The sequence below is a fragment of the Megalobrama amblycephala genome, linkage group LG12 (assembly GCF_018812025.1).
Source record: "Megalobrama amblycephala isolate DHTTF-2021 linkage group LG12, ASM1881202v1, whole genome shotgun sequence".
In the NCBI taxonomy this organism is placed as follows: domain Eukaryota; kingdom Metazoa; phylum Chordata; class Actinopteri; order Cypriniformes; family Xenocyprididae; genus Megalobrama; species Megalobrama amblycephala.
In genome coordinates, this window is record NC_063055.1 from 21,323,600 (window position 1) to 21,345,748 (window position 22,149).

The following is a 22,149-nucleotide window of genomic DNA, read 5'->3' on the forward strand; positions in this document are numbered from 1 at the left end:
TGGTACAGTATTGCACTTGCCATGTGAAGCGCATGAATAAATGCTCTAAAAACACGTTGAATGCATAGCAACAACGTGGCAACCACCCATGGCAACATAGCATTGTGGCAACAAGTTTTGCATGGGCTTGGGCCAATAGTTTTGCTGTATTATAGGAACACAAGACTTGCTGTTGTTTATACAGGGCATAATTTTAGTATTCTCAAGCAGTCCTTCAAGTGTTGTAGTTCATCAACATCTGTTTGTCTTGCCATCAGAAATGTCGTATCCTGAAGAGCTTCTCCTCTCTAAAAGCCATCCTGTCCGCCTTGCAGAGTAATGCCATCCACAGACTGAGGAGGACCTGGGATGATGTGTCCCGGTAAGAATCTGACTCTGGATTTCTGTCAGCAATGATTAGCCACAGTTAACAATACATTAGCATTAGTATTAGCCACTGATTATTAGTAGCGTTTCTAGTTTATGCTAGCTTCTTATATGTTCAGTCATTCAGACCTCTCGTTAAACAGCTTTATGAAAGACTCGGTTTATAGTAGGGCATTTGGAGACAGAGGAGCAGAGGAGATTTAATGCTAGTTAATTACAGTGTTTGGATTTCACATAGATGTAACAGATTATGACTCAAGCTGTTTTCTTCTGCTTACAGGGAAAGCTATCGCACTTTCCAAGAGCTGTCTGAAATCTTCTCAGATGACAATAATTACTCCCTCAGCAGAGAGCTTCTCATTAAGGTGAGTTAAAAGCTTGTTTAAGGGTTCTGCATGTGTTTTGCACATGTACGTCTGCTGTCAAAATGCAGTGATTCCCACACATGCTTCTTATCTTAGAACACCCAGATATGAATAAATTAAGGCTTTACAATAAAGTCCTATTAGTTAACATTAGCTAATAAATTAACTAACAATGAGAAATACATTTTAAACAGTATTAATGTCAAATATTAGTTAATAAAAATACAATTATTTATTGATAGTTCATATTAGTTCAGTTCATTAATATAAATAGATACATTTAATTTTAATAATTTACTAGTAAATGTTGAAATTAATATTAACTAAGATTAATAGATTCATTTTTTTATTGATAGTTCATGAATGTTAATTAATGTAATTAATGTTAACAAAACGGATCCTTATTGTAAAGTGTTGCCAATAAATAAACAATTATGCTTTAAACAATTACATTTGCTCAAAATGAGCCTAAAATTCAAAATAATAAGCCTAATAAGGGATAGTATAGATCCAAAAGCACAAGCATAAAATAACATTTGAAAACATTTTTTAAAAAAGTTGTAATTACTATATAAAGTATATTCACAGTTTGTAAATTAGAAAATGATTTAATTTTTCATTTTTGTAAAATCATAATTTTTATAATATAATACTGTTTTGATCTATTTTACTATTTACTATTTTTCATAGTGAGAAATAATAAACCAGTTAGGGACATCATAATTATTATAATAAATTTATAATTATAATAATAGTACATGGAACTCAACACACAACATTTTTTTTTTTTATGGATAATACCAATTGATATTTCAATGATATTTTGACCACTGAACTAGAAAATGTCCCTGGTTTTCTTTTTAAAAATCTAGTCACCTTTTACGTTAGCAGTCACATGTTCAAACAGCATTTTTCAAATTTCTAAAAGTGCACTGTAAGCCACCAACGTTTGCTGTATCTGTTGCTAGGGGAAGACAGGATGTGGTTATATCAGACTGTCATCCATATGAAAGCTTAGAGACTTACCAGTCCTTTCAGCGCCTGTAAAACCATGTTTCTATAGCAACCACAGGGTAAACAGAAAAGCCATATTCAATTGCACAATATATGCAGCCTGCTGCTCATCGCTCGGCTCTATATGGCCTGCTGAGTTTTGAGACGCCTTTGTTGCACTTTTCACTAGTGGGCATGCTTCTACATTTGATAGACATCTTGAAAAGAATCCATTAGTGTTAAAAGCATTATGCAACTTTAAAAAGAGTAATTTTGTCCTCAGAAAGAAAATGTATCATAATGTATTCTCCTAAAGACAATGCATTAGACACCCAATCCGTTTTCTGAAGGATTGTGTGACACTGAAGACTGTAAAGGCAACATAAAATAAAATAAAATAAAATAAAAAGGCTGCTGAAAAATAAAAACAGGTGTATTAAATTGTAATAATATTTGGTATCTTGGTAAGCATAGGAGACTTTTTTTCAAAAACTTACCCTAAAATTCTAAATGTTAACATTCTCCGAAAAAAGTTTTAGCTTGCACAATTGTGCTTCTCAAGTAATTGTATCTTGTTTCAAGGATGTTTTATTTTTTACTGAACAAACAAGACAAAAGTAGACCTTGTTGTGGCAACCTGACTGACATTCCATGACACACAAATGTGACTAAGAAAGCGTGGGGATTAAAAATAGTTTGAGTTGTGCTGATGTTATCTCGATATCTCCTCCGCAGAAGTAACTTTCATAACTTGCCTTGAAAATAGCTGACCTCAATAGAAAGAAACCAAGCATGACGAAAGCTTTCCTTTCCGTACATTCAAACATTAGAGAACTAGAGCACGTCCGAAAGCATCCTTGGTATGTGTGCTGGGGCTGAGAAACTAGCAGTTGCTACCGTTCATTATGAGGGAATTCCTGGGATGAGGTCACAGTCCTTATGTACGGCCAGATAAACGCCCCTCCTTAATACCAAAGGTCTTCCCCAGGGTGTTGACTTGCACTATCTCTAAACGCCATACAGTTAAACTCCACGTCCATTCTACGTCATGGTATATCTTGGCAATGCAGTCTTAAGATTCCACTTTGACATCCTTATCTGCCTTCAGGTTATACTGCTTGCTAATATTGCGTCAGTGCATATGCTTTCCCTTTTGAAACTCAAAATGTTTAGAGATAGTTTCTTGATACATTTATATATTCTATTTCATTTGATTTTTCATTTGATTTGCTTTTTATTCTGTCTTTATCTCTTTATTTGTTTTAAATTCCTTTGTATTAATTGGTTGATATATATTGTTTATGTCTTTGTGATATTGTGAAGCACTTTGGGCAATTGAAATTGCAGTAAAATGTGCTATATAAATGAATAAAGTTGAAGTTGAAAACTCAAAATGATGATGTGAAACTAATATCTTCACAGGAAGGCACCTCCAAATCTGCCATCGTCGAGATTAACCACAAAGGAACCCAGAGAAGACACCAGCAACAAAGAGACATGGTATGTACAGGTATAAATGTCACATAATGTCAGTTGAAATATATTTATTAAGCAACAGCGCCCTCTAATGGTTAAAACTGGTCAGATATTTAGTTTGTAGAGCTCGCGGGAAACTGTTCTGAATAGAATGTAAACGGAATGTTTATTGATTTATTTAGCGTATCTCTTTTTCTCGCTGATGTTTAGGGTGTCGTGCAAGGAACTATTCCATATCTTGGCACTTTTCTGACCGACCTAGTTATGTTGGATACTGCAATGAAAGACCAACTTGAGGTGAGGTGGACAGAGATCAAGAAATGGAGCTCTGTAATATAATTGTAATTAGAAAATATTCTAATTTCTGTTTTTTTTTTTTTTTTTTTTTTTTTTTTTTTTTTTCCAGGTTGGGCTGATCAACTTTGAGAAGAGAAGAAAGGTGAGCCTTTGTGCACAGAAATTATATTTTATAAAATGTATAATTCCATCCCTGGGTGCTGATTGGTCAATACAGTGTTCCAGCTATGCTAACTAAACTGTAACGATAACTGTAATAATAGCTGTGAAACACCTAGACATATTATTGTTTACATATAAAGGACTATATCTTATTGCGGAAGGATGAATTTGCTATAATATTTTCTATAAAAATGTATGTCCTCAATATTTTAAATGTGTAGTAATTGTTTTTAAAGCAGTATATTGTAAATAAAGGCATAGCTAAAGGTCATTGTTATATCTACAGCCTCTTAAATGTTATTGGTAAAGCAAAGGCTGGACTAAAAGCCCATTCACACCAAAGACAATAACTATAACAATGACTATGACAATAATGTTTTAAAAATCATTCTAATTCTATGAGAATAGGGAAGTTCACACTACAACTATAAGGATAACAACACAGAAGAACTATATTGTTGGAATTACTTTCAGAACGATTTTGCTAGCTGATGAATGATAAAAACATTGACAGCCAATCAGAATCCACCCAAGTTTAATGATCTTGGTGAATTAAAGCTGCAGACAACATAACTGCACCACACATTAATAATAAACAGGATGTTATCATCTGTTGGTGTGGATGATAATATAGTTAGTTATGCTTAATGTTGTCAGTGTTAACGGGTCTTACGTGAAACAGTTTTATTAAACAATAATAATAAAAAAATAAATACATACATGCAGTGTTGGGTGTAATGCATTACTAAATAAATAATCACTGTAATTTGATTACTTTTCCCTTGAAAAAGTAAGGGATTACTTTTAATTTTTTTAGTAATTTAATTACAGTTACTTCTGATGTAATTGCATTAAATACTGTATAGACTTTAGAATAATTATATATAAAACTGTAACTTTTCAATGTATCCTTGTTAAAATTTTAATGTAAAAATTTTAATTTAACCTTCTCCCTTTGAATACTTTGGTCAGTTAAGAATATTTTATGCAATTTTATATTATTTATTTGAAAGAATTAAAAAAGCAGTTCATGTCTATCCTTGTATTGTTCCACTAGCCGAGGTTGATATGGGATTTAGAAGTTAATTTGTAATAAGTAATGCAGTACTTTTTAGAGAGAGTAATTAATACAGTAATCTAATTACATTGTTGAAGATGTAATTAGTTACTAGTAATTAATTACTTTTTTAGAGTTACTCAACACTGTATAAATGCATGCATAACTAAAATGCATTCATCATTAAATAAAATGAATAAAAATAAATAAATAAAGTACATTATTTTTGTTTATTTGTTTAGGAATTTGAAGTGATCGCTCAGATCAAGTTGTTGCAGCTGACCTGCAATTATTACAACTTCACCAGAAACCAGCGCTTTACTGACTGGTTCAAGAGAGTGGAGAAACTTACAGAGACTGAGAGGTAAGTAAGAAAAAAATAAATATGAAGGATATGAAAACAAACAAAGATTTGAGAGAGACAATGAAAGTGAGAATTTTAGATATTTAATATCTTTGGTGTCTTTTCTGTTTCAGCTACTCTATGTCCTGTGATATCGAGCCGCCTTCTGAGTCAGTGTGCAAGAAGAACGGGGGCATCATTAAACGCATGAGCGAGGAGTCGGGTTACAGCAGCGCAGGGACGTCCCACTCAAAGTCCTTTGAGCAACCACGATTAAGCCAGTTCAAAGACAGCTTCAAAGATGGAGCAGATTCCCTCAGCCTCACCTCAGTGGGATCCAGCGGCTCAGACGCAGAGGAGACGAGTCTCAGTCTGCTGAACTCCCCAGAATCAGGGAATCAGAGAGTAAGGCCATATTGTTTATTTACAGTCTAGATGAAGATTTAGATATAGAAAATTCTACAATTGTTGGCAGTAATGCACAATATAGCAGTACCAAAACAATTAGCAATCAAAACTAAAGTGTTTTTTTTTTTTATTATTATTATTATTATTTAACGGTGTCGTCCGATGTTGGATATTGAATTGCGAATGCTCATTTCCCTTATTTTTACATTTTACACTTATTTTAATTAATTAATATATAAGTATTAACCTGACTATTGAATCTCTCTCCAGGCATCCACACCAACTGTGAAACATTCTACATCAACTTCAGATACAGGGGAGCTTACGTCTGATTCCTCTTCCAAGGTATTTGCACTTTCCTGAGCATTTTTTATCATTTAAACTGAATTATTATATTTGATTTTATTAACTTGTTTACTTATTTGTATATTTTCCAGCTCTGGGAGTCGTCCACCCCTTCATCTTTGGAGGCTTCTGTATCAGGCTTGGCTTTGGAGTCTGGCTGCAGCAGCTCCACCTCATCTTCTTCTTCCTCTTCCTCATCCTCAGTGTCCTCCTCCTCTGGGCAGGCCTTCCACTTCCACAAACGGTCGGTCTCTGGTGTCTCTGACTACTCGTCTCTCTCCCTGCCGCTGTACAACCAGCAGGTGAACGACTGCTGCATCATCAGAGTCAGCCTTGACACGGACAACGGCAACATGTACAAGAGTATCCTGGTGAGTGAGAGACATGGACGGGAGATGGACAGAGATATGTGATTAAGGCATGTTGGGGATGTAGTAGTGAAATTAATCTTGATGATCATGTTTTTCAGGTCACTAGCCAGGACAAAACCCCTGGTGTCATTAGGAAAGCCATGGCCAAGCACAACCTGGACAATGACAAGTCAGAAGACTATGAACTATTACAGAGGGTCTCAAAACATAAAGGTAAAAACTTGAGAGAGGAAGTTGGGGTGGGAAATATTGAAGGGCTTGTTTTTTTAGGGATATATCAGTACATTATCAGTTAGAATTGGTATCTGATGAAGCAAATTTCCCATGTTTAAATAACCTTAGCCATCATCTAACGCTCTCTTAAAGTTATCTTTAGCCCTATTCGGACGGGACTAGTTTCACAGGGGGACGTTAGAGAAATTTCTGTTTCACAGACGTACTTTGAGATTTTAATCCCGTCCGAATCTGCCATGTCTGTCTTTTTCTCACACGACCTCTGTAAAAATTCCAGAGCAAATTACCTACTGTTTTTCGTCAAACTCGGCGGTCCTCAGAGAAATCTAATCCCGTCCGAATGCGAATGTCTGTGATTTCCGAAAATGTTTTTTCCAAAACGCTTTTTCTTGTGTGTTTTGATCAACGTGAACTACCGTACAATCTCTCGCTATCGCGCCGGTATTCAAGTTTCTGCTTTTTGCGCACCGATAATGGATGTAGATGTGTTTGGTACACTGCGAAGAAATAAAAAAAAAAATCAACAAGAAGAGCCAAATCACGTAAACTGTTAAGACTGGCTACTGTAATATCAGTTTCAGGTAAGATTACTTTCATTTCTGCACTTAATTACATAACGTGTAAATTATATAAATTAAAACTTTTTATTCCAGTGGGTTTATTATAAGAACCCAGTTCTATTAAATCATGATGATAAATGTATGTTTAGTTCATATGACCATACGCAATCCACGCATTCTGAACACGTGATCTTCTGAAATGCCCACATGTAAAACACAGACACTCCTACCTCGGTAATAAACACGGAGATGTTAGTCCCGTCCGAATCCGTACATAAAATCACAGACGTAGGTTGATAAGAATTGTTACTCAAACGTCGTTTGGAAAACTAGTCCCGTCCGAATAGGGCTTTTAAAAACAACAATAATTTAATAACACTGTAAAATTTGAGATTTAGCAAATCTCAAAATTAATATCAATTTTTCACACTATATATTATAATGTTATGATGCTTTAAATTCACTAGTAGTTATTAAAATGATTAACTTTTATTATTTAAAATAAAATTATTTTAAATAATTTAAAATTATTTTATATTTAAAAAATAAAATTATTATAAATTATTTATATTATATTTTTATTTATATTATATAAAATTAAATGTTAATATTTGAATATTAGCCATTTATTGGTTATCAGCCATAAAATTAAAATAATTATCGGCTAATCCATATTGGACAGAATTTTAATATCAGTACTTTCTCTCATTCTAAAGAGCATTTTATTTGACAAAAAATTGTCAAAAAATGTTAGATGTCGATATTTTTGTCCAATTTCCCGGAAAAGAAAGCCTGTAGTTTTAAATGTGTATATCTGCTAAAGGTTTAGTCATCTTTTAGGAGTACATTAGCATTTAAATAGTCTCAAATCTAACGCACATTGACTAAAAGCTGTAAAACTCCAATTCTGATTCTGATGAGATTTTCAATGTCCAAATTAAGCTTGCAGACATTTCTAACCATCTTTTCTTTTTTTTTACCCCACAGAACTCAGAATCCCAGATAATGGAAACGTTTTCTACGCCATGAACTCAACTGCCAACTACGACTTCTTGCTGAGGAAGCGCGGTGCCCCCAAAACCTGCCGCTCGAAGAGCTCCCCGAGCCTGACTCTACCACGCATGAAGCAGAAGGGGTTCAAAATACCCAAGGGCTTCTTCTGAAAGCCTGAAACTGTTGGATATTATCAAGAGTCACTTTATTAACCCCCCACAGTATTATCTGGATCTTTTATCCAATGGACTTGTTGCGTTATTGAGCTGCTTGTTTCTTACAGGAAGCTATCCCTGTGTTTCCTGTCCCTACAGACTATGCTACAGGCACAAGAGGAACACTGTGGTTCTTACAAGGTTTGCCTTAAGACTGCACATGAGAGCCACACTATGTGTGAGAAGCATTTACCAAATGCAGTCATTCATGCATGAGCACACTAAACAAAACATTTCGAGCACTTTAGAACGGTCCTTAAAGCAAGAGATTTGTGGAGAGCTGATGTGGTCCTTGGTCCTTTTCAAATTCAGAATGGGTTTTCTTGAAACAGGCTCTCCCTTCGGACTCCATAGCAAAATTTGCTATCACAGTCTCTCAGAAATTAGGACTGCTCATGGTATGACTACAGTATTACATGTACAGTACAAACTATGTAAAGTGTATAGTTTTTTCTTTGCTTTTTGCTCTTTTACATAACAGTTTTGACTGTTGCTGCTGCCAGTTTAGCTCGTCTGTTTTCCCAGAGCTGATTACAGCCCGAAATTAACCTTTCAGGCAATATTCCCATCACTCGAGACTGAAGGATTCTCTATTGACTGCCAAGTGACTTGGTTGCCTTCATGAGGAGGGTATCACATAGTCACAACTGAGCATGAGGAGATGACAGATTTGAGGTGCAGGATTCACGATGTCATTTATGGTTATTTAATAATAACCATACATAATATTATTAATGCTTAATGCATATAGAATGCAAATGTTGTCATCCATGTCTATATATCAATGCCAAAGCCGTTCTCTTTTATTTGCAGCTGGCCTCTCTCTGTGTTTCACATAATAGAAAGCTGTAACTTTACAGAAAGGCTTTTTTTGTACCAAACACTGTGAGTGGCTTCACCCTGCTAAGCCTTTTTTGCATTGTGAACAATATCCGTGAGTGCTTTCTTACCATGTGGTCTCGTATGATGAGCAGAAAATGTGAGGGGATTTTGTTCCCATCGGGAGAGATTTTCAGATGTGTTTACTCAGCCAGAGGTGAATGTTAGTGTGAGTGTGTGCATTTTGAGAGGAATTTATATTGTAATATGATGAAAGAAGTTCACCAAGTGTTTCTGCTACTATGCCAACTATATAACTGGAACAAAAGATAGATTGTGCTTAATATATGATTTATGAAAAGATCAAAATGCATGGAGAACATATATGCCAATAGTGTGAATTCCACTGTTATAAATATCTCCTTGTCAAACATGCTGTTAGGAAGCTACGAACATGAAGTAAAATGTTACTGCCTGCGGCTTGTCACTCAACACATGTGCCATATCCAGACTTGATTTTGTATTTGGTTTTGTCCCCTTTTTTACCCTCTTTGTATGTCTAAATCATTGTATGTCAAAGTTTGAATGTTGAATTCCAGTTTGTGCTTTTGCCCCATTTTTATTTATTTATATGTTTATAATTGTTTTATTTATAATTTTACTGTTGTGAAGATAAATTAATAAATGCACATTTGTATGTACAATAAAGCACTACATTTTTTTAAGAACTTACAAATAAATGTGGGGCCGCTGAGACCCCAGTACTTGAAGTTTATGTTTTGTTTTTATTTCACCCACATAAGCCACGTCTCATATACAGACATTCTTATATGTGGGATCCAAAGTCTGAGACCACTAGTAATGTAATATATATACATTACTAGTGTGTGTGTGTGTGTGTGTGTATATATATATATATATATATATATATATATATATACAAGAGTTTATATGATCAAAATCACAAATTAGCTTCTTTGATTAGTGTCCTACAAACTGCAAATCATTATAGGAAACAACCTTGCTGTAAAAAAACTTTTCCAATGAAATTTAGTTTCTTTAACTAAAGAAAATATGTCAGATCAATAAAGAAATTAAATATCAATAAAGATATGAATTACTTATGAATAAATACAGGTTACTCCAAAATGGTAAATCACATAATAAATAAAATAAAACAGAATAGATTGAAAGGTGGAAATAGTCATAAATGAATTTTGCTATGGATATTTTGAATTACAGTTTCAATGGATTTGGCTTGGCATTTCTCTGAGGTTGTGATCTTTTTTTTGATAGACCTTTAAATATCATAAAAGCTTGTGGTCTTGCTAGATCTTTAAATATAACAAAAGCTTTAAATGACATTTTCATAGGATTTGAATCAAGAGAAGCATATAGAATTCATCTGCTGTTTCATTTTTATTAAATAAACAACATTATACGTGCACTTTTGTTCAAATGCAAATAATGAACATTATACGATTATGCATACAAAAATAAAAACAGTTAAAAAATAAAACTATAATAAAAAGTACTGTTATTTTGATTCATTATTATTATAAATGTACAATTTGGTATAAAAATATCTTTATAGTTTATAATCTTTATAGCTTTTTATTCAAAGGGTATCTAATTGCCTACAGTCTATGTACAATCCTACTACCCCCATAGTAAACAACCATAAAATTGGATTTTTTATCAGTAGCCTAAACTTGCATTCAAGAATCTGAAAATTGGTCAAAAATACAGCTAAATTAATTAAATAAAAGCACTTTTCATCCACTTAAGAATATTCACTGCAGCCAAAGTACATTTTACAATAAAAATGAGAGGTATTGAGCACTAAATATTTTAATATTTTTTTTAAAAGTGTTAACAAAAATATTTCAAATTTACAAAACAAATTGGCATACAACTTACATTCAAATACATCAATGTAGACTTAACATAGAATACAAAAAAACAAAAACATTTTTTTTAAAAAATCATCCATATTAATAAATGTAGATTAAATACAGGGGATAAAATGAAAACATTATAATAAATTATATTTATCCAATAAATCTAACAAAATTCCAACTATTTTTATTTTTTGTTTTTAACAAAGTTTTTGAGTATTGTCTCAAATAATTCTTAAATACTGTAAACAAGGGGGGATTTAAAAAATCTACATGTGTGAATACATTTTTTAGCTAACAAAAGTAAAATATTAATCAAAAAACCTTTTTTGCCATCTTCTTCATAGTTTCCATACTTAGTATCTATAAAGGACAGGTTCAGTTCAACCACATTTCCCTCTTTTAACCATAATTGCACTTTTTCCCAGAAGACACTAGAATATTTGCAAGCAACAACAACAACAAAAAAATGCTCTGTATTATCTGGAGATGAGTTAAAAAAAATTAACATAATATTATTTCAGAATTAAATCTAACCCTTAGAAACTCTCCATATCATATAAGATTTTAAAGTGAGTTTCTTTAATTTTGGGGTGAACTGGGGTGAATTTAAAAATTTTAAATAGGAGATTCTAATATGTTTAAGCATTTGTTTGTCAAAGAAAATACCCAAATTATTTCTTGCAGACCTGTAAATTTTTAATAGATAAATTCCTGTATTTCCACACTGAGTCGCATACGTCATTTTCCTGCGCCACACAGGTCGGCGCTCGCTATACTCATGTTTAGCGGAACGAGTCGCGCTAATGTTCTATGGTTCAACATGGCTCTAAGCAAAACATACGGACAAAAACCTATTAAATTCCAACTGGAAGAGGATGGAGAATTTTACATGATTGGATCAGAGGTTTGTAATTAAACGCACTAATCATTTTAACAAGGATTTAAGTATGTGAACCGTATATTGTTTTGCATTGGGCGCTAATACGTTAGCTAGCTGGCTAAGGTTGTTTTCGTTTGTAATAAGATCGATAACTGGTTAAATAGTTGGTGATTCCTTGAACTGAATCAGTCCCAGAGATTTTACACATCAAATACTGATGTATTCTTTGCGGTGTAGTTTTAACGTTATACACAATACTAGATTACCAGAGCCCAGAGATGAACAGTAACGCTGCAGTCACTGACAGAACTGGTTATGGTTATTTATTTAGTCAATCTTAAATTATTTACCGATATGTGTCTGTATTTAGGTGGGAAATTACCTGCGTATGTTCAGAGGGTCTTTATATAAGCGCTACCCGTCACTCTCAAGAAGACTAGCGACAGTAGAGGAGAGAAAGAAGATAGTAGCATCATCTCACGGTAAGTGTTGAAATCACTGTTAACATTTGATAAGAGATCTGAGGGCTAGGTTAAAAGTAAGCTGGAAATGGCACTTTCTATCTTACAGTATAAGCAATGTTTTGTTGTGTTAGATCACGGTTACACCACTTTAGCCACCAGTGTGACGCTGCTGAAGGCCTCAGAAGTAGAAGAGATATTTGAGGGACATGACGAGAAGTACAAGGCTGTGTCAATCAGCACTGAACCTCCAGCCTATCTCAGGTAAACCATTCCTCGCCTTTGATAATGCAATGGCAGTTGCACTTGCTTCATGTTCGAACTTGCTCATTTCAGAGGTTTCTTCTTCATAATACAATTTACAACAATTACATTTGTCATAATTGATCATTTTTATACTCTTATTGCATTATATAGGTGGAACCAATCATTTATTAAAGGGTTAGTTCACCCAAAAATGAAAATTCTGTCATCAATTCCTCACTCTCATGTTGTTCCAAACCCATAAGACTTTTGTGTTTATTTGAAACACAAATGAAGATATTTTTATTGAAATCTGATTTCTGTCCCTCCGTTGAAAATGTATTTTCACCCAAAACTTCTATTTTTTGTGAACATCAGAGTTTTGGGTGAATAGAATTTCAATGGACAGACTTTTCATTTTTGGGTGAACTATGCCAAGAACTTTAGCTTCTTCCTTCCTGCATTGTTGCTGGAGATATAAATTATATTTATATAAATATCTCAATTTATGGATGAGTTTTTTTGTTGTTGTTGTTTTTTCATTTCAACAAACAGCCCAAAATGAGAATCGTATTTAATCATGTTTATGCACCAGTATTTCAATGCATAAACATAAATATTAGCCTTATACGTTTTTAACTAAAACATTTTAATAAGAAAATGCCACAGAGACCTGTGAATATTTTTGTGTGATGATGAAATTAGTCTAATGATTGTAGACTTAGTGACCAAATAAAAAGTGCATTAAATCATCATGGTAATTTTGTCACCCACAAATTCATTATTAATATTTGTTTTGTCCAGCCCTAGTTGTTGCATGACAGCACATCTGCTTTTTTTAACCTACGGTTTTCTTCACAGGGAGCAGAAAGCCAAGAGAAACAGTCAGTGGGTTCCCACTCTTCCCAACAGTTCCCATCACTTAGATGCTGTGCCTTGCTCCACTACGATTAACCGCAACCGACTGGGCCGTGACAAAAAGAGGACATTCCCTCTCTGGTGAGACTTCATTTAAAAAAAAAAAAAAAAAAAATCTTTCAATCTCACATTGTTGAGCAGTGCTTCACAGTTCATTAAGTAACTCAATTTTTCATCCATGTTTTAATTTAAAGTCAGCATGAAAATGATATCTGGGAAAAAAATAAAAACAGATTTCATAGGGTTTGCTTACTCATTTATATAATTTAGCTGGTTTCATTTTCTTACTGTGTTTGACCTCTGGATATGTGCTATTACAGCTTTGATGATCACGACCCTGCTGTCATTCATGAGAATGCCACCCAGCCTGAGATCCTGGTGCCCATCCGACTGGACATGGAAATTGACGGGCAGAAACTGCGTGATGCTTTCACATGGAACATGAATGGTAGATTGTCCTTTGCACAGTTCCTGAGCAGCATTAGTTGTCAAGTTAATGTGTTTTGTTTTGTTTTTCACGCATTACACAATATCCTGAACTCTCATGTTTTTTCCTGGCCCGATAGAAAAGCTAATGACTCCAGAGATGTTTGCTGAAATCCTTTGTGACGATCTGGACCTGAGCCCACTGACCTTTGTTCCAGCCATTGCCTCGGCCATCAGACAGCAGATAGAGTCCTACCCCACAGACAGCATACTGGATGAGCAGATGGACCAGAGAGTCATCATCAAGGTACATGCGTCATTCTGTCCAGTCACCTTGATTTCTGTAATCCCATCTTATAATGTCAGATCTCATTATTCTATTATTTTGGCGAATCTGGTGTTTCATGGAAATATAAGATTGAAAATAAAAATTATTTTAATAAAAATATTCTTATTTATGTGATTCTTTGGTTCATGCATAGATAAATGTGATATATTTATTTAAAGGTGCACTATGTAACTTTTTTGTTGTTGTTTTTTGTTGTTAAAGTTGTTACACCATTAATCATTCTTCCAAATTGTGTTTTTGTCTTACCCTGATTCACCCTCTTATAAGGGTGGAAATTGCGTACTTGCGTCACTCGCCCATGCGTGTCTCATCATATCTGTCGATGGAGTTGCTTTGGCTACTTTGAAGCAAGTATTCATTCATCCACAGAGTCAAAGCACAACCAAAACAATGTTACTCTGCAAAATGCATGCAGTTTTGTTTTTTAACCACTAGAGTGCCAAAAGTTACATAGTGTACTTTTAGAAAAAAAAATAATTGTATGTGTGTTATTTGTGTGTGTAAAATGTAATTCATTCTTGATCCTTCGGAAATATTCCAATATGCTGATTTGGTGCTCAAGAAACATTTATTATTATTATCAGTGTTGAAAATGGTTTAATAACTGTTTTAGTAGGTGTTTAATATTTTTTTGGACATTGTGATTCTTGATGAATACAAAATTCAAAAGAACAGTATTTTTTGAAATAGAAATTTCATTATGAATGTCTTTATTTTTAATAAATGGAAAAAAAAATGTTACAAACCCCAAACTTTTAAGTGGTGTATATATAAGTATTATTAAAAATGTTACAAACCCCAAATCTTTAAGTGGTGTATATATAAGTATTATATATTTCGATTTGCATAAAAACAGGTTATGTACTTGGTTTTTGATTGCTGTTGTTTTCTGTAGTTAAACATCCATGTTGGGAACATATCTCTGGTGGACCAGTTTGAATGGGACATGTCTGAGAAGGAGAACTCTCCTGAGAAGTTTGCTCTGAAGCTGTGCTCTGAACTGGGCCTGGGCGGAGAGTTTGTCACCACTATTGCATACAGCATACGTGGCCAGCTCAGCTGGCATCAGAGGACCTACGCTTTCAGGTACAGACTGGCACACAAATCTACTTTATCACATTCCTGGCTATGTATGAATCACTGCATATGATAAAATGTGGTAAAAAGTAAAGTGTTAGTATGTTGATAAAATACAAAGTAACATCCCCACATTATTACAGAGAATTTTAAAGGTCCCGTTTTTCGTGGTTTTTTGAAGCTTTGATTGTGTTTATAGTGTGCAATATAACATGTGTTCATGTTTCGCGTGTAAAAAAACACAGTATTTTTCACATAATTTACTTATCTGTATACCGCTGTTTCCACTGTCATAAAAACGGGCTGATGACTTCCTTGTTCTATGAAGTCCCTCCTTCAGAAATACGTAACGAGTTCTGATTGTGCCAGCGGTTCCTGTGTTGTGATTCGACAGCAGCTTAGCGCACCTTGACCGGAAAGGTCACGCCTCTTACCATAACGTGGAGATGCACGCGCTCAGTGTTATTGTAAACGTCTTTAATTTTACCCTATCAATTTGAGCCGGAATCAGACCCGGTGATTGGACTGCGGGATGAAAATAACAGCGTTTCGGCGACATGGCGACAAACACACTCTACAAACGCAACTCTTGTGTATTCCTGTGGGCGGAGGTTAGTCAAAAAACAGTTTTAGTGACGTCATTAAAGAAGGAAGTAGAGGGATGTAGTCCAAACTGGCCGTTCGATGTAGGCGACTTCTGTTAAATAAAATATCTCGCTTGGCATTGAACTTTGAGCTTTAAAATTTTACAGATTTTATTTATACTCTAACAACAACATTACACACTAACTAAAGTTTGAAACATGGGATCACGAAGAATGGGACCTTTAAGTTTGACTTTAAAATGTTGCTCCATTTATATGATAAAGAGCATAGGAGAGTTTTCACAATTTGCCAATGTGAACTTTTTCCCAAGTTGGACATGTTTTCAGACTGTCTCATGTCTGTGACATTACAAAACTCATTAGAAGGGTCATGTTTTTCCTTTGGGTGGAAGACATAATGTTTTGTACTAATAATTTTAAGGTTCTGATCCAGTGATGGGAGGATGATTCATTTAAATTATAAGATCGCTCGGCCCAGTTTTGTGAACCTATTTAATTGGAAAATATCCGACTCAAAAGTACAAGTTGGCTCTGAACTTTGGATTTAAGCTGCTGTGTTTGGTCTTTTTATAGTGAGAACCCTCTCCCCACGGTGGAGATTGCCATCCGAAACACAGGCGATGCTGACCAGTGGTGTCCACTGCTGGAGACGCTGACAGATGCTGAGATGGAGAAAAAGATCAGAGACCAGGACAGAAACACAAGGTAAGTAAATTAACTGCCTCACTTAAGATACCATTTTTGCCCCATAGTAGATGTGTACCAACTACAGAGGCAAGCCATATATCAATGACAAACTATTATTGCTCTAAGACCAATAATATTTTCTGTGTAATATTTCAGCACAGAAATAAGTATAAAGTAGTCATAATTTGGAGATATGGGAGATGTTTGTGACCACTCCAGAACTCATATCAAACTTTTTCTGTGTATTTCAGGCGAATGAGACGACTCGCAAACACAGCCCCAGCATGGTGAAGATAGCAACCCTCTCCCACAACTATGTAAATCTGAAGAGGAAATACCAATAGAACTACAACCCAGCATTACTGACATAAAAACATAGAGACATTCCATTGGCCAGTCCAGATCCAGTCCCTCCAGATCAGAGTAACTTAATGTAAACTAAAGCAACATCTGCTCCAGTCTGGCCTTGTCAAAGCCCATGTCGTCACCTTCCCCTAAACCCAATATCTGTCTGCTCAGAGACAGACGGTCTCTGTCTTGAAATGTTGAAAGTATTTTATGGTATCTTTATTTGTCTTGTTTTGTGTTTGTGTATAGATGCCATTTTGTAAACATAATGTGATTTTAAATAAAATTAAGATAAAAAATCTTCTGAACTAGCAAACTAGTTACTCAAGTGCTTTAGATATGGATATAGAAATAATATGAGCCATATTCTTTCTTTTTAAAGCAGAAAATCCAACAAACAGATGGCAAATATGAAAACTTTATTCATCAGCCTTCACACAAACAAGTGTTTGTATTCATATTTAAATAAACAAAAGTCTTCTTGCACATCTACACATGGTTTTTAAGAAGTATAATTGTTTTCTGAAGCACAAACTCTTCTGGACAGTTTGTTTCACCACACAAAGCCTTTTGTATTTTGCAATGGTGCTGTGCTCACAAAGACCAAAGGCTTGAAAATGCATAGTCTGCAGTTCAATTTGGCATTTCAGATAGTCGGCACATTTGTGAATGTGTCCACCTGCATCACTGCTCACTGTGTTGTGGGAAAAGAGAGATGCCACAGTATTGTACCCAAGAAAATACCCTCTTGTGGCATCCGCTCTCCCTCCAAAATGATGGATTATAGTTCGGGAGGTTGAATGGCTTCTCTTTAAACTCCAATGTTGCCAGCCACCACTACTTTGTAATATTCATGAAACAGAATTTGACGAGAAAACGGCAATTGTTTCAAACCGTGTGGTGTGAAGTAAAACAGAAAGGCATTGTTCTTCCGGAACAAAATAACAAAGGAAAACTTGTTTTGTGATGTGCATGGCACTGAATGCAAAATTTGGATCCATTTATTTTGTACACAAAGGCACTACGGTGACCGCAGACTCCGTCTTTCCTGGATCGTGTCGTCCCTTTCACAAGGAGTGTTTTCAAAATATTCTGACTTACAGAACTTAGACAAATTTTCCTAACTAAAACAAGTAGGACTTAAAAAGCATGACAACATTTATTGCTGTCATAGTGGTACTGAATCCTTCAGTCGTCTTCTCTTTCTGGATCCTCCTCATTTTGACCTTGGCCAGTATCTTCTGCACCTTGTCCATTCCGGGATATCTCACTCTGATCTTCTGGAAGGGGGGCGTAATTCGGATCTTCTTGAGGTGTGTCAAACAGAACTCGACTGCAAAACATGAATGAATATTTCCGATTTAGTTTGTTTCTTGTGTTGAAGCCAAATAATTGATAAAAAGAAAAAAATTAGAATATTTATAGTCATACTTACAAAATTCCAGGAGTGGCAAGAAGCTTTCTGCCTCCAGGCTGGTTAGGAAATACATCCTCCAGGAAATAGTAGATGTGTCCTACACCAATCCCTACACACAAACACATTATGCTCGGCCAGTATACAAAAGTAAATATGTACGTTTATAATGTTACACAAGATTTCTATTTCAAATAAATGCTGCTCTTTTGAACTTTCTATTCATCAAAGAATCCTGACAACAGTATCATAGTTTCCAAAAAATGTTAACATGTGACACTGAAGATTGGAGTAATGATGTTGAAATTTTAGCTTTGCCGTCACAGAAATACATTACATTTAAAATATATTCAAATTAAAATCAGTTATTTTAAATTGTAAGAACATTTTACAACATGTCTTGGTGAGCATTTTTTGGAAGAGATTTAAAGTGCATTATTTCACATGAAAAGTCATTTCAGCATTTCAGGACAAAAGTTAACATACCCAGGAGATCAATAACAATGGAGTTGCCCAATAACAATGAGAATCCCATGAGCACCCAAGGAAGGAATGGGGCCTGGAAGTTGAGAAGGCCAAAGAAGTTCATGCGGATGTAAGGGTTTCTTCTACTCCAGACATAAACCAGCATGATAGTGAAAGCCTGTCCTAAAAAGAACAGGTTAGCAAAAAGGCCAAAGAGCTACAGATACTGAAGTTAAAGAAATTAGAACGATGAAAGACTAAACTTCATTCATTACTACAAATAAATAACACGAAAATATAAAATGTTCCTTAAGAATAAACTTTATATTTACATGTCTTCAACGTTTCTCCAAAATAAGAAAAAAATGGTCACATTTATGACATAAAAAAATCATAATCACACAAAAAAAGAGTCATAATTTACAAAAAAAGTTACAATTATGAAATAAAATTTTTTAATTATGACAAAAGTTGAAATTATGAGTCATAATTATGAGTCAATTGACAAAAAGTCAAATTTATAAGATAAAAATTCAGTTATAAAAATTCGTAATTGAGTCAATTATGAGATCAAATGTATTTTTTCATGACTATTTGTGACAGTTATGACTTTTTAAAAAATAAATAACACAAAGCACCATAAAGCATCACAAAAGTGGTCCATGCAATTAATCTACTTTTGTGTTTCAAAAGAGGAAAGAAATACACTTCAGTTCTAATGTTTGGGTCAGTAAGATTTTTTTTTTTAAGAAATTATACTTTTATTCAGCAAGGATATTAAATTGACAGTAAATACATTTATAACATTTCTATTTCAAATAAATGCTGTTCTTTTGAACTTTCTATTCATCAAAAAATCCTCAAGAAAATGTATCATGGCTTCCACAAAAAGTGGCAAAGTCATGTGACCAATTGAAATTTCGAAACACTTATGACGTAACAAAGCCTCGTTTACTGAAATCATGTGACTTTGGCAGTTTGAGATCGTTTGATACACGCTCCGAACCACTGATTTGAAACAAAAGATTCATAAAGCTTCAAAGCTTTGTGAAGCGGTGTTTTAAAACCTTCAGTAGATATTGTTGAATGTTACTTTGTTTTTTTGGAGCAACAAAAAGTATTCTCGCTTCATAACATTAAGGTTGAACCACTGTAGTCACATGAACATATCTTTAGTACCCTTCTGGGCGTTTGAAAGTCTAAATTAACTTGCTGTCAATGCAGGCCTCACTGAGTCATCGGATTTTATCAAAAATATCTTAATTTGTGTTTCGAAGATGAATGCAGGTCTTACAGGTGTAGAACGACATGAGGGTGAGTAATTTTTGGGTGAAATAACCCTTTAACTATTAATAAGCAGTAATTATGAGTTTATTGAGGAAAACGTCATAGTTAATAGTTAGTTAATACTGAGAATTGGACCCCTAAAGTGTGACCAAACTTCTTTCAAAAATATTTTAAAAATCTCACCGAACCCAAACTTTTGAATGGCAGTGTACATATAACTTTCAAAAGAAATGAGGTAATAATCATTGAACTTCATTCAACCTACATGACATATGATTTGGTAAAGAGATGCATGCTTGGCTGTTCTTAATGAGATAAATGTTAAAGGATACGGTCATAAGAACACCACCGAACAGGAACATGTAGACAAAGTCTGCCGTTCGTCCACGGAAGGAGCCTTCTTCCAGCATTCGGCAGTAACGATATCTGCTCAGTCAAGGACGTAAACTCAGAAGACCTACAGCACAGCTGCACAGGAGCCAAACGGCTGTTATGCAAAGCAAACATACTGTGAAACTGTGAATATGTGTTTTTGTGTACACACTTCCTGAACATTTCACAGACAACCAACAGAGAGAAATGTTCATATGGATCAAAAAGGATACAGAAAAATCATGTTGAACAAGAAACTGAATCCAAGAGGTCCAAAAAACAAGAAGTTTGTGATCAGTCGCCATATCTACACAAGGGAAGAAAGGAAAGATACATGAATATCAAAACAAAAAACAGGTGTCGTCATAAATGCAGCAATATTTCAATGATATTTGGGAACTAACCTGGTATTTCTTTAATATCAGGTCAGGGTTAAAATAGAGTTGAAATGGTGTGATGAACTCCAGTTGCTGTAATACACAAAATAATGTCAAGCATGTTAGTGGCCATGAAAAATTAATTTTGGACTGTTCATATGACTCTTAATTTGTGTGATTTTTGGGTAGTTGACAGTGTGACAAGCTATCCTTCACATAAAAACACACATTTATAATTATTGGATATAATGCATAATACAAAAACAATATTACACAAGTGAAGTTACTGCACCTAAAATACACAGCACACACACAAAAAATAATTATATAAAGTGTAATACAAACAAAATATAAATATTTATTTACATTATATATTAAAATAAATGCATATATATATATATATATATATATATATATATATAAACCGCACACACAAACAAAATATTTTTCATAAGTGTGTTGGTTCTTTAAGCATTTACACTGACACTGAATCTTTATGTGGGGAAGACAACGATTTTGAAGACATATTGACTTACTGTCATCAGTATGTGATGCTACAGTTGTACAGAAATGTGGTTACTTACCACAGCTGCAGTTGTCAGGACGCATGCAGTGGTATATGCTCGCGTCACGGCCGGGATCTGCATGTACTCTTGAGTGACGCTGTTTGCCATAATGTTTCTCCGGCGTATCTATACTCCTCTGCACACTTTCACCGTGTATCCGTATGGTCAGCTATCTCGCATCACATTTCAATACACTGACGCTAACAAACAATAGATCGGCTCAGTGTGGATAGGCTATATGCCTCGATAGATCCATGTCCTCGTTTAGTGTTTGCTTTACCTGTTTGTTTTTAAATGGTTCATAATGTTTGCGTTTGGATATGAGTGTTTTAACAGGGGCGGAGTGAGACATCCAGGCTTCAGCACCTCCACGTGTTTATAAGCAAAACTCTCTTGTTCTTCCGTGGACCAATGAGATTGCACGGTTTCACTGACGCCATGCAATGGATATTGGCTTATAGGATTATAGTTCACTTCAAATGAAAGTTACCTCAGGCTTTACTCACCCTCAAGCCATCCTAGGTGTATATGACTTTCTTCTTTCAGATGAACACAATCGGAGTTATATTAATAAATATCCTGAGGCATCTAAGCTATGGCAAGCCGTTTTAACATTTAAAAGTTAAGTTCGACTATCCGGAATTAACGTTGTAGATATCACCAACGTCTTTCTGACTAGTCGTAATTACATTTTGGATAGTTGGAATTGTCATTCGAGATATCTGTAATGTAATTGTGACTAGTCGAAACGACAGATAGAGATATCTGT

General features: G+C 34.6%; 3 protein-coding genes across 6 annotated transcripts in view; 2 read left to right on the forward strand and 1 right to left on the reverse strand.

Moving 5' to 3' along the window:
• Positions 1 to 9,774, forward strand: part of ralgds (ral guanine nucleotide dissociation stimulator) — a 31,222-nt gene extending 21,448 nt beyond the window's left edge. For all 3 annotated transcript variants that reach the window (XM_048209628.1, XM_048209626.1, XM_048209627.1), the window contains exons 7-17: positions 258 to 361; positions 647 to 731; positions 3,147 to 3,224; positions 3,411 to 3,497; positions 3,607 to 3,639; positions 4,959 to 5,080; positions 5,194 to 5,464; positions 5,738 to 5,812; positions 5,905 to 6,183; positions 6,282 to 6,396; positions 7,965 to 9,774. In XM_048209628.1, the coding sequence (XP_048065585.1) occupies positions 258 to 361; positions 647 to 731; positions 3,147 to 3,224; positions 3,411 to 3,497; positions 3,607 to 3,639; positions 4,959 to 5,080; positions 5,194 to 5,464; positions 5,738 to 5,812; positions 5,905 to 6,183; positions 6,282 to 6,396; positions 7,965 to 8,140 (1,425 nt within the window). In that variant the 3' untranslated portion in view covers positions 8,141 to 9,774. The remainder of the gene's footprint in view (positions 1 to 257; positions 362 to 646; positions 732 to 3,146; positions 3,225 to 3,410; positions 3,498 to 3,606; positions 3,640 to 4,958; positions 5,081 to 5,193; positions 5,465 to 5,737; positions 5,813 to 5,904; positions 6,184 to 6,281; positions 6,397 to 7,964) is intronic.
• Positions 9,775 to 11,635: 1,861 nt separating this feature from the next.
• smarcb1a (SWI/SNF related, matrix associated, actin dependent regulator of chromatin, subfamily b, member 1a) lies at positions 11,636 to 17,391 on the forward strand. 2 transcript variants are annotated; one of them, XM_048209763.1, is made up of 9 exons: positions 11,636 to 11,809; positions 12,156 to 12,267; positions 12,381 to 12,510; positions 13,351 to 13,488; positions 13,728 to 13,855; positions 13,974 to 14,140; positions 15,078 to 15,268; positions 16,438 to 16,569; positions 16,803 to 17,391. In XM_048209763.1, the coding sequence occupies exons 1-9, from the start codon at positions 11,684 to 11,686 to the stop codon at positions 16,840 to 16,842; spliced, it is 1,164 nt and encodes a 387-aa protein (XP_048065720.1). In that variant the 5' UTR covers positions 11,636 to 11,683; the 3' UTR covers positions 16,843 to 17,391. The 2 variants fall into 2 exon arrangements, with proteins under 2 accessions (XP_048065720.1, XP_048065724.1); XM_048209767.1 differs by having other exon boundaries at positions 12,402 to 12,510.
• derl3 (derlin 3) lies at positions 17,302 to 21,834 on the reverse strand. The gene is made up of 7 exons (XM_048209768.1): positions 21,399 to 21,834; positions 20,842 to 20,907; positions 20,671 to 20,744; positions 20,398 to 20,491; positions 18,800 to 18,995; positions 18,335 to 18,425; positions 17,302 to 18,232 (listed from the first exon to the last, which is right to left on the reverse strand). Exons 1-7 carry the CDS (start codon positions 21,486 to 21,488, stop codon positions 18,088 to 18,090), a joined length of 756 nt encoding a protein of 251 aa, XP_048065725.1. The 5' UTR covers positions 21,489 to 21,834; the 3' UTR covers positions 17,302 to 18,087.
• Positions 21,835 to 22,149: the final 315 nt, after the last annotated feature.

What these genes read in the sequence shown, in the direction of transcription:
- smarcb1a (XM_048209763.1), top strand. Translation starts at nt 11,684, where the DNA reads ATGTTTAGCGGAACGAGTCGCGCTAATGTTCTATGGTTCAACATGGCT. An exon ending in AAGAGGACATTCCCTCTCTG is followed by an intron (nt 13,489 to 13,727) that starts GTGAGACTTCAT and finishes GTGCTATTACAG; the next exon opens with CTTTGATGATCACGACCCTG. An exon ending in CAGAGGACCTACGCTTTCAG is followed by an intron (nt 15,269 to 16,437) that starts GTACAGACTGGC and finishes GTCTTTTTATAG; the next exon opens with TGAGAACCCTCTCCCCACGG.
- derl3 (XM_048209768.1), bottom strand. Translation starts at nt 21,488, where the DNA reads ATGGCAAACAGCGTCACTCAAGAGTACATGCAGATCCCGGCCGTGACG. An exon ending in TCCTGACAACTGCAGCTGTG is followed by an intron (nt 20,908 to 21,398) that starts GTAAGTAACCAC and finishes TGTGTATTACAG; the next exon opens with CAACTGGAGTTCATCACACC. An exon ending in TGATATTAAAGAAATACCAG is followed by an intron (nt 20,745 to 20,841) that starts GTTAGTTCCCAA and finishes TCCCTTGTGTAG; the next exon opens with ATATGGCGACTGATCACAAA.